Source organism: Oncorhynchus kisutch, linkage group LG25 (assembly GCF_002021735.2).
Source record: "Oncorhynchus kisutch isolate 150728-3 linkage group LG25, Okis_V2, whole genome shotgun sequence".
Lineage (NCBI taxonomy): Eukaryota > Metazoa > Chordata > Actinopteri > Salmoniformes > Salmonidae > Oncorhynchus > Oncorhynchus kisutch.
Genome location: NC_034198.2, coordinates 1,896,509 through 1,908,709, shown reverse-complemented (window position 1 = coordinate 1,908,709; position 12,201 = coordinate 1,896,509). Strand labels below are relative to the sequence as shown.

The 12,201-nt window shown below is 45.8% G+C and overlaps 1 protein-coding gene across 10 annotated transcripts in view; it reads left to right on the top strand.

The window, feature by feature from the left end:
- The first annotated feature begins 19 nt into the window (after window positions 1–19).
- The window catches only part of LOC109882256 (uncharacterized), a 28,733-nt gene continuing 16,551 nt past the window's right edge, over window positions 20–12,201 (top strand). For 7 of the 10 annotated variants that reach the window (XR_004205502.1, XR_004205503.1, XR_004205509.1 and 4 more), the window contains exons 1-2: window positions 2,688–3,642; window positions 9,914–10,454. Coding sequence is in view for 2 of the 10 variants with exons in the window: in XM_031805189.1 (XP_031661049.1) it covers window positions 10,362–10,454 (93 nt within the window). In the remaining 8 variants the exon portion in view is untranslated. Of the gene's footprint in view, window positions 702–944; window positions 1,263–2,687; window positions 3,643–9,913; window positions 10,455–12,201 lie in introns of those variants that run through there. The other 3 variants (XR_004205505.1, XM_031805190.1, XR_004205504.1) reach the window with 2 other exon arrangements.

Below are 12,201 nucleotides of genomic sequence, written 5' to 3'. Positions count from 1 at the left end.
ACAGATATTGCACTACAGTATTTTTCAGACCATCATAAATAGATCTCTGCCGTTGCTATAGAGATAAATATTAATGGAGTCTTTTTGTAGGCCCTAACTCCGCCATGTTCGTTGGACAAAGCCTATGAGGAAAATGAATGGCGTATTTGTAGGGTTTTGGATAAACGCCGAAAATAAGGTCTGTGGGAAACACAGATATAGGATATCTTATTTGTTCTATTAGATCATCTTCATTATCTAACGTCACTTTTAGTTCACGTTGGAAGTTTTTTGGTAATAATAAAAACCAAATCAATCTCATAAAGTTAATGTAAACTGACTGCTATTATCAGATCTCCTAAGCCTGTGTTCAAGAAGCATTATGTCGAGTTGTTGCATTATAATGTCATATATCTGCAGTAATAGTATAATTCTAGTGTTGTAACATATATTACATATATGTATATATAATGCTTTGGGCTCTTACATAACACTCCATACAGAACCAATCCGTCGATATAATGGACATCATAAATCACGCGATGTGAATCAGACAGTGACTCGTTGGTCAGAAGGTTCCAATCATCGTTTTATGTCATCATTTCCGAGCAGCGTCAACCACAACTGTTATTACACCCCGTTTACGTTGGCGGCGGTAAAGACCGTTTTTATTGTGCAGTAACTAAAACTAGAAGATCTGGCGTCCTTTCCCTTCGCCGAAGGTACGTATTCGCGTATTTTTTTTACTGTGATTTACAAAGCTAATGCAATGGATTTTAAAAAGTGATTTTACCCCGTGATAGCCCGCTAATATGACCCATAGTAGGGAAGGACATTTCCTGAGAACAATTCGATCTGAATATATAAGTAGGGAAGAACATTTCTTGAGTACAATTCGATTAGAATATATCGTCAATTTAAAAAGATGTGCATTAACTTTATGAGATGTATGTGGGTTTTTTCAGCGTACATTTCCGGGGAGCCCGTGGCATGGTGTCGTGACAGAGGTGAGGGAGAGGCTGAAAGCGGTGGCTAGCGATCCGTCGCTGATAAACAACTTGACTCGCTTCGGCACGGCTGCGCTGTGACTGGGTCGGGGATGTTAGGCGATGGAGAACAAAGTTTGGGGCATGGTGGTACAAATAAAGGGGGAGAGAATGTGAGTAGGGGTTTGAAGGGGAGAGAGAAGTATGGAGGCAGCAAAGGACGTTTGAAGAGAGCAACAGTTTCCAGCGGCAGTTCGGGGGTCGAGAGTGCAGAGGAAGGGCAAGATGCATCGCGAGGTGAGGAGGAGCATAAAGTGATTATGAACTTTAAGGGAGGAAGGGGGAGTTGGGGCGACGAGTCCGATAAGGTTGACGGCTGTGATAAAGTAGTTGATTGGGGAAATTGACAACGCTAAAGTGTTACTAGATGGGAGCTTGTTTGTGTTCTGTAAGGACAATGCGCAGAGGGGAAAAAGCTCTTGAGTGAAGCAAATAGGGAAGTGTAAGGTGGTGTCGAGCAGCTGGACTGATCATGCAGGAAAACTGTGGATTAAAGGGGTGAAAACAGGAGTGCCTGTGAGTGTTGGCACTAAAGAGGTAAGGGACAACTTGAGATTAGTTATTCTAGTAAATGATCAAATATAGCAAGAAACAAGTGGTGGAGTTAGGGTAGATGGCCCGTTTATTCTGTTACACTTCAAGGACCGGGTACTGCCAAATAAAGTAACCATAGGATACATGAGTTATTATAAACTGGGTGGTTTGAGCCCTGAATTCTGATTGGCTGAAGGCCATAGTATATCAGACTGTATACCACTGGTCTGACAAAACATTTAGTTTTACTGCTCTGATTACATTGGTAACCAGTTTATAATAGCAATAAGGTCTCCTTAGCCTGATGTGATTTGTGTGCAGGAAACATTGCTCGTAGGGACGAGGGACAGGGGTGGGGGGTGCCACTTTCATAAAGCAAGGACTTTCTTATAGGATGCTAGGCAGAGGTATTGAACAGGAATATGTAGTAGAGGAGGGGTGGTAGTAAACCACTATAATCCGTGTCAGATATTAGACCTGGAAGTGCTGGAGAGAGTGGAGGGCCACAGGGAGAGAGTCTGCCTTGGACGTCACTCTGGTATCTAGTGTGATGGCAGGAATCTGAGTGGGAGGTAAGGGAGGAGTAGGGAGTGATCACTACTATGCACAGTAGGCCGGAGGGAGGAGGTTCCAGTGGATGGAGTAGGCAGGTGGGTGTTTAGAAGGGCAAAGTGGGATCCGTTTCAGGAGCTGAGTGAGCAGGTGATGGCTCGGGTGGATATGAGAGGGGATGTGGACAGTATGAATAACTGGGTGAGAACAGCGTTAGTGGGGGCAGCTACTGAGGCGATACCTAAGAGTTCAGGGAGGAGGAGGAAAGCAGTCCCGTGGTGGACGAAGGAGTGTGGGGCAGTTGTGAGGAATAGAAACAAGACATTTAGAGTACTGAAAAGGACTTATAACTTCCAACATCTGATTCAGTATTAGCAGGCCCTGGTGAGGAGAACTATCCCTCAGTCTGATTCAGTATCAGCAGGCCCTGATGAGGAGAACTATCCCTCAGTCTGATTCAGTATCAGCAGGCCCTGGTGAGGAGAACTCTCCCTCAGTCTGATTCAGTATCAGCAGGCCCTGGTGAGGAGAACTATCCCTCAGTCTGATTCAGTATCAGCAGGCCCTGGTGAGGAGAACTATCCCTCAGTCTGATTCAGTATCAGCAGGCCCTGGTGAGGAGAACTCTCCCTCAGTCTGATTCAGTATCAGCAGGCCCTGGTGAGGAGAACTATCCCTCAGTCTTAATCAGTATCAGCAGGCCCTGGTGAGGAGAACTCTCCCTCAGTCTGATTCAGTATCAGCAGGCCCTGGTGAGGAGAACTATCCCTCAGTCTTAATCAGTATCAGCAGGCCCTGGTGAGGAGAACTATCCCTCAGTCTGATTCAGTATCAGCAGGCCCTGGTGAGAAGAACTATCCGTCAGGCGAATTGGTCATGTTGGCGTTGGTTCTGTAACACCATTGGAAGGGCGACACCTGTGGGAGATGTATGGGGGATGTTCAAGAGGATGAGTCGGGTCAGAAGGGAGTGGGAGACTACAGAAAGATAGAGAGGGTGTTGATCCATCTGGAGAGACTACAGAAAGATAGGGAGGGTGTTGATCCACCTGGAGAGACTACAGAAAGATAGGGACTGTGCCCTGCGACCCAATGTACACCTGGCCCACCATCGATCTGGACTGTCTCTATGACCATGTTCATCTGTACAGGGAGACAGTCCCCATCCTTGCCAAGACTCTCAAGGACGTCGCTTTAAACCACAGTCCGACCTCTCCACCCAGGAACAGCAGAACAATCTCCACCCCGAAAAAGATCACCGGGACAATACCCCGGACCAGCACCCTGGAACTCCCAGCCACGACCACAAAACCACCAACCTCAATGCCTACCACAGCCAGCGCAGCACAGACCACCCCAGCCCAGCTTCACAGCCACCCAGATGAGGCCTCCCACCCCCCTACCCCCCACCGCAGACCCACACTTGGAGGAGCCACAGCCCAGCAGGCACAGGCTGTGAGAGGAGCAACTGGCCCAGCCCCCACCAACCAAATGAGTGACATTAAACAAATGCTGAGTCTACTATGCTCATGGTAAGATGAGCACAAGAACTCCACCATCCTCACACTACACCCACCCAAGTGGCATGACACAAATTCAATGATAAACAAATCACATTTGCACAATAAGAGTTTACTTTAATTGAAAAATCTTATTTTAATAGTTATTGTTGGATTGTGAGTGTTTGTCTCATTTTGAAGGTAAAGGAAAAAAAAATAAGTTATGAAATCTTTTTACGTTGCATGTTGGAATTTACAAGGATTGAAGTCCTCTGCTTTTGGACTAAAGAGCAGAAACCCAGACTTCCTGAAAGAAATTGATGATGTTGATATTGTAGTACTACAGGAAACATGGTGCAGAGGTGATGTTTCCACTGGCTGTCCACTAGGTTATAGGGAGATAATCATACCATCCACTAAATTAAAAGGAATCAAACAGACTACTTCCTCACCAACCTAAACCCAGAGTCTCTCAGAGCCTTCACAGTCAGCCCACTAACACCTCTCTCAGACCACAGTAAAATCACAATGTATCTGAGAAGAGCAGAACCCAACCATGAAGCATGGTTGAGCAGCATAGGCAAGATACAGTAGATGATATCGAGTACAGTATATAATATGAGATGAGTATGTAAACCAAGTGGCATAGTTAAAGTGGCTAGTGATACATGTATTACATAAGGATGCAGTCGATGATATAGAGTACAGTATCTACGTATGCATATGAGATGAATAATGTAGGGTAAGTAACATATAAGGTAGCATTGTTTAAAGTGGCTAGTGATATATTTACATCATTTCCCATCAATTCCCATTATTAAAGTGGCTGGAGTAGAGTCAGTGTCATTGACAGTGTGTTGGCAGTAGCCACTCAATGTTAGTGGTGGCTGTTTAACAGTCTGATGGCCTTGAGATAGAAGCTGTTTTTCAGTCTCTCGGTCCCAGCTTTGATGCACCTGTACTGACCTCGCCTTCTGGATGACAGCGGGGTGAACAGGCAGTGGCTCGGGTGGTTGATGTCCTTGATGATCTTTATGGCCTTCCTGTAGCATCGGGTGGTGTAGGTGTCCTGGAGGGCAGGTAGTTTGCCCCCGGTGATGCGTTGTGCAGACCTCACTACCCTCTGGAGAGCCTTACGGTTGAGGGCGGTGCAGTTGCCATACCAGGCGGTGATACAGCCCGCCATGATGCTCTCGATTGTGCATCTGTAGAGGTTGAAGAGGCGCTGCTGCGCCTTCCTCACGATGCTGTCTGTGTGAGTGGACCAATTCAGTTTGTCTGTGATGTGTATGCCGAGGAACTTAAAACTTGCTACCCTCTCCACTACTGTTCTGTCGATGTGGATGGGGGGGTGTTCCCTCTGCTGTTTCCTGAAGTCCACAATCATCTCCTTAGTTTTGTTGACGTTGAGTGTGAGGTTATTTTCCTGACACCACACTCCGAGGGCCCTCACCTCCTCCCTGTAGGCCGTCTCGTCGTTGTTGGTAATCAAGCCTACCACTGTTGTGTCGTCCGCAAACTTGATGATTGAGTTGGAGGCGTGCGTGGCCACGCAGTCGTGGGTGAACAGGGAGTACAGGAGAGGGCTCAGAACGCACCCTTGTGGGGCCCCAGTGTTGAGGATCAGCGGGGAGGAGATGTTGTTGCCTACCCTCACCACCTGGGGGCGGCCCGTCAGGAAGTCCAGTACCCAGTTGCACAGGGCGGGGTCGAGACCCAGGGTCTCGAGCTTGATGACGAGCTTGGAGGGTACTATGGTGTTGAATGCCGAGCTGTAGTCGATGAACAGCATTCTCACATAGGTATTCCTCTTGTCCAGATGGGTTAGGGCAGTGTGCAGTGTGGTTGAGATTGCATCGTCTGTGGACCTATTTGGGCGGTAAGCAAATTGGAGTGGGTCTAGGGTGTCAGGTAGGGTGGAGGTGATATGGCCCTTGACTAGTCTCTCAAAGCACTTCATGATGACGGATGTGAGTGCTACGGGGCGGTAGTCGTTTAGCTCAGTTACCTTCGCTTTCTTGGGAACAGGAACAATGGTGGCCCTCTTGAAGCATGTGGGAACAGCAGACTGGTATAGGGATTGATTGAATATGTCCGTAAACACACCGGCCAGCTGGTCTGCGCATGCTCTGAGGGCGCGGCTGGGGATGCCGTCTGGGCCTGCAGCCTTGCGAGGGTTAACACGTTTAAATGTCTTACTCACTTCGGCTGCAGTGAAGGAGAGACCGCATGTTTTCGTTGCAGGCCGTGTCAGTGGCACTGTATTGTCCTCAAAGCGGGCAAAAAAGTTATTTAGTCTGCCTGGGAGCAAGACATCCTGGTCCGTGACTGGGCTGGGTTTCTTCCTGTAGTCCGTGATTGACTGTAGACCCTGCCACATGCCTCTTGTGTCTGAGCCGTTGAATTGAGATTCTACTTTGTCTCTGTACTGGCGCTTAGCTTGTTTGATAGCCTTGCGGAGAGAATAGCTGCACTGTTTGTATTCAGTCATGTTACCAGACACCTTGCCCTGATTAAAAGCAGTGGTTCGCGCCTTCAGTTTCACACGAATGCTGCCATCAATCCACGGTTTCTGGTTAGGGAATGTTTTAATCGTTGCTATGGGAACGACATCTTCAACGCACGTTCTAATGAACTCGCACACCGAATCAGCGTATTCGTCAATGTTGTTGTCTGACGCAATACGAAACATCTCCCAGTCCACGTGATGGAAGCAGTCTTGGAGTGTGGAGTCAGCTTGGTCAGACCAGCGTTGGACAGACCTCAGCGTGGGAGCTTCTTGTTTTAGTTTCTGTCTGTAGGCAGGGATCAACAAAATGGAGTCGTGGTCAGCTTTTCCGAAAGGGGGGTGGGGCAGGGCCTTATATGCGTCGCGGAAGTTAGAGTAACAATGATCCAGGGTCTTTCCACCCCTGGTTGCGCAATCGATATGCTGATAAAATTTAGGGAGTCTTGTTTTCAGATTAGCCTTGTTAAAATCCCCAGCTACAATGAATGCAGCCTCCGGATAAATCGTTTCCAGTTTGCAGAGAGTTAAATAAAGTTCGTTCAGAGCCATCGATGTGTCTGCTTGGGGGGGGGTATATACGGCTGTGATTATAATCGAAGAGAATTCTCTTGGTAGATAATGCGGTCTAAATTTGATTGTGAGGAATTCTAAATCAGGTGAACAGAAGGATTTGAGTTCCTGTATGTTTCTTTCATCACACCATGTCACGTTGGTCATAAGGCATACGCCCCCGCCCCTCTTCTTACCAGAAAGATGTTTGTTTCTGTCGGCGCGATGCGTGGAGAAACCCGCTGGCTGCACCGCTTCGGATAGCGTCTCTCCAGTTAGCCATGTTTCCGTGAAGCAGAGAACGTTACAGTCTCTGATGTCCCTCTGGAATGCTACCCTTGCTCGGATTTCATCAACCTTGTTGTCAAGAGACTGGACATTGGCAAGAAGAATGCTAGGGAGTGGTGCACGGTGTGCCCGTCTCCGGAGTCTGACCAGAAGACCGCTTCGTTTTTTTGGACCGCTTCGTTTTTTTGGGTCGCTGCATGTAATCCACTCCGTTGCACTGGTTGTAAGGCATAACACAGGATCCGCATCGCGAAAAACATATTCTTGGTCGTACTGATGGTGAGTTGACGCTGATCTTATATTCAGTAGTTCTTCTCGGCTGTATGTAATGAAACCTAAGATGACCTGGGGTACTAGTGTAAGAAATAACACGTAAAAAAACAAAAAACTGCATAGATTCCTAGAAACGCGAAGCTACACGCGAAGCTACACATATCTAGAACTAAATATCAGCAACACAGGTAGCTTTCACATGGCTGTGAATGAGCTGAGAGACAAAGCAAGAAGAGCATTCTATGCATTTAAAAGGAACATCAAAATCGAAATTCCAATTAGAATCTGGCTCAAACTTTTAAAATCAGTTATAGAACCAATTGCTCTATACGGCAGTGAAGTATGGGGTCCAATCTCTAATAATGAATTTACCAAATGGGACAAACATCCAATCAAAATACCGCATGCAGAGTTTTGCAAGACTGCATTGCAAGTGCAAAAAAAACCTCAAAATAACGCACAAAGAGCAGAATTGGGCCAATACCCCCTCATTCGAATAGAAAAAAGAGCCATCAAATTTTACAACCACCTAAAAACAAGTGACCCCAAAACATTCCATCACACAGCTCTACAATGCCAAGAGATGAAAAAAGAGAAGAGTCCCCTCAGCCAGCTGGTTCTGAGGCTCAGTTCACCAACCCAAACCAACCCCATAGAGCCTCAGGACAGCACTCAGAAAATCAATCCAACCAATTCATCACAAAACAAAAAGAAAAATATGTCACCTATTGGAAAGACACCACAAAAAAATCAAAGTAAACTTCAATGCTATTTGGCTCTAAACAGACAGTACGGGTGGCAGACTATCTGACCACAGTGAATGATAGAAAACTGAGGAAAACATTGACTAGGTACAGACTCAGTGAGCACAGTCTGGGTATAGAGACCGGTTGTGACAGACATACCTGGCTGCCCAGAGAGGATAGGCTGTGCTCACTCTGCTCCAGGGGAGAGGTAGAGACAGAGCTGCATTTCCTATTACACTGTGACAAATACTCAGAGAATATTAAGAGAATATTTATTTCCCAAAATTATAATTCAATACAAAGAATTTGAAACTATAAAAGATTAAGAAAAAATCCAATATTTATTGGGTGAAAAGCCAAAATGTGCAGTTTTGGCAGCCAAATATGTGTCCTGCCACAACCTGAGGGACAGCCAGTGAAAAGTGCAAAGTAATGTCGATAATATTTCCCGTTTTGTTTTGTCTTTCATACAACTTCATGTGTCTTCTCAGTCATGTTGACACTGGTCCACTACCATTGCTTTAAGGTATTGTTGTTCTCATTAATATTGTTGTTGTAGTTGTTGTTAATGGTAATCCCATGTCCACTACAACTGTTATTATTACTGATTTATATACAATATATATATACATATATATACATTTTTTTCCTTCTTTTTTTCCCCAATATATATACTTTGACAATGTAAGTAATAATGAACTTGCCATGTCAATAAAGTCAATTGAATTGAATTGATATGGAGGGTGTTGATCCATCTGGAGAGACTCCAGAAAGATAGGAAGGGTGTTGATCCATCTGGAGAGACTACAGAAAGATAGGGAGGGCGTTGATCCATCTGGAGAGACTACAGAAAGATAGGGAGGGCGTTGATCCATCCTGAGAGACTACAGAAAGATAGGGAGGGTGTTGATCCATCTGGAGAGACTACAGAAAGATAGGGAGGGTGTTGATCCATCTGATTGGTTTAAGATACGTCTGGATACTGTGCATCAGGATTTTATGGCCTTTTACACAGATGGTTTTAAAGATGCAAGGACAGGACGTACTGGGTCAGTATTTGAAGTGCAGGAACGTGGGTTCGCAATCAGGAAACGTATTACAGATCATATGGCTGTATATACGGCTGAGATGGTGGCCATACTGCTGACCTTGCAGTGGGTGAAGTCGAGCCAGACAGAGTAGTTATTTGCTCTGATTCATCTGCCGTGTTAATGAGTCTCCAGTCCTTTATATCACATAGCATATAAGACCTGCTTTATGAGGTGCTACAAACCCATTGCAGGATTAGACAAATGGGTATACAGATAAGATTTACTTGGGTCCCAGTCCATGTGGGGGTGGAGGGGAATGAGACAGTTGATGTACTGGCTAAACAGTCACTTAGTAGTGGGGATGTTGAGGTTGTGGTTTCAATGAGCAAGGCAGAGGCAAAAAGCCTGATATGGACAGTGATGGTGCTGAGATGGCAGGAGCAGTGGAATAGAGATTCTGAAGGTGGGCATTTATTTCAAGTACAGAGAGAAGTTGTGGAGGGGAGGACGGCAGGAAGAGACAGAAGAGAAGAGGCTATTTTTACAAGATTAAGGATGGAACACAGCCAGTTGAATAGGTCCTTAAATGTGATAGGAAAGCATCCAACAGGAAAGTGCGAGTATTGCCAGGAAACCGAGACCGTGGAACATGTACAGTATTGCCACAGTGTGGGGAAAGAGAGAGGCTGAGATCTAGTATGAGGGAGAAGGGGATACAGGAAACCCCACTGAAGAAGCAGCAGCAGCAGCATGGTGTCCTCTCCTGTTTTTGGTGCTAGGCTGGGTCTAATTTCTTTGACTGCGTCTCCTGTCTCGGTCTTAAATCTCCATACTTGTTGTTGTAGTAGTACACTTTCTCGCATGGATTTGAACTCTCTAGCCAATGCTTTCTTCATTCATATATCCAGGAACCAATATCCAAAGTGGGTACTTAGAAAGACCCATTACTGCATATGAGGGGGCACCATGGGCAGAGCAAGATGTGATTGGGCCGACAATGACCAAAAAGGTTGAGAACCACTGGACTAGGCAAGTATTAGATGGTACATTAACAATCCCAACAATGATCATCCATTAGCCAAGATGCCCAAAATATCCCTGTCCCATGCTTGTTGAAGCCAAAAGTTGAATCATTACCTGTCTCTAAAGGCATTGTAGACTACTAATGTCCATGCGAAGCACAACTTCCAACCCATAACGGTCTTTAGATTCCCTATAAGAAAATAATTGTGTAAGCAAAGTAACTCCACTAGTCATGCATTGATACAGTAGATTATTGTGTCCTATGTATCAGATCATGTAAATGTCATTCATATTATATCTTAATTTAGAATAAATCAAACAGTTTTTCTTTAGATGCCATCTTTGAGAAGAAAAAGAGCCAGGCTGGTTTACAGAGACCTGACTAGAGGCGTGATAGTGCCGACACCCCTGCATCAACTTGGATCGGTGAGAAAGTTGCTCTGTTCACATAATTTAACCAGGATAGTCAACTCAGTAACAAGTGTTACTACTCTTTAGCGAGTACTGGGAGAACAGAGCTGGTTCCCTCTGCAGCAGAAGTTGTGCCCAGCTGCAGTGATGCACCTCTATCATAAAAGAAAAAAGAAAGGCAGCAGATATTGTGATTGTGGCTCAGATAAATATTTCTGTGCCACCTGTGCTGTGAGAACGTTGTTCACCAGTTGGAGTTATGGAAGGTAATGAATTTTATCTTATGTCAAAGAAACCTGTCAACTTCTGGCTTTAAACAATTGCTTCCCAGTCAAAAATGTTGATCATGTATAGGGCTGTGGCACTCACAATATTTTGTCAGCCAGTGTTTATGAAGCAAATGGCTGTCGCTCTCATGGTAATTGCCCGCTAATTAACAAACACATTTAGCATCTCCCAGCTTCCAGTCTAAAGAAGCATGACATAAGGAAAATGTATATTTCAGAAGAACAGAATAGCATACTCTGAGTTGTCCTGATGTTAGGTCCTGAACTGGCTGTGGCATACTCTGAGTTGTCCTCATGTTAGGTCCTGAACTGGCTGTGACATACTATGAGTTGTCCTGATGTTAGGCCCTGAACTGGCTGTGGCATACTCTGAGTTGTCCTCATGTTAGGCCCTGAACAGAATAGCATACTCTGAGTTGTCCTGATGTTAGGCCCTGAACTGGCTGTGACATACTCTGAGTTGTCCTGATGTTAGGCCCTGAACAGAATAGCATACTCTGAGTTGTCCTGATGTTAGGCCCTGAACTGGCTGTGGCATACTCTGAGTTGTCCTGATGTTAGGTCCTGAACTGGCTGTGGCATACTCTGAGTTGTCCTGATGTTAGGCCCTGAACTGGCTGTGGCATACTCTGAGTTGTCCTGATGTTAGGTCCTGAACTGGCTGTGACATACTATGAGTTGTCCTCATGTTAGGCCCTGAACTGGCTGTGGCATACTCTGAGTTGTCCTGATGTTAGGCCCTGAACTGGCTGTGGCATACTCTGAGTTGTCCTCATGTTAGGTCCTGAACTGGCTGTGGCATACTCTGAGTTGTCCTGATGTTAGGCCCTGAACTGGCTGTGGCATACTCTGAGTTGTCCTGATGTTAGGTCCTGAACTGGCTGTGGCATACTCTGAGTTGTCCTCATGTTAGGTCCTGAACTGGCTGTGACATACTATGAGTTGTCCTGATGTTAGGCCCTGAACTGGCTGTGGCATACTCTGAGTTGTCCTCATGTTAGGCCCTGAACAGAATAGCATACTCTGAGTTGTCCTGATGTTAGGCCCTGAACTGGCTGTGACATACTCTGAGTTGTCCTGATGTTAGGCCCTGAACAGAATAGCATACTCTGAGTTGTCCTGATGTTAGGCCCTGAACTGGCTGTGGCATACTCTGAGTTGTCCTGATGTTAGGTCCTGAACTGGCTGTGGCATACTCTGAGTTGTCCTGATGTTAGGCCCTGAACTGGCTGTGGCATACTCTGAGTTGTCCTGATGTTAGGTCCTGAACTGGCTGTGACATACTATGAGTTGTCCTCATGTTAGGCCCTGAACTGGCTGTGGCATACTCTGAGTTGTCCTGATGTTAGGCCCTGAACTGGCTGTGGCATACTCTGAGTTGTCCTCATGTTAGGTCCTGAACTGGCTGTGGCATACTCTGAGTTGTCCTGATGTTAGGCCCTGAACTGGCTGTGGCATACTCTGAGTTGTCCTGA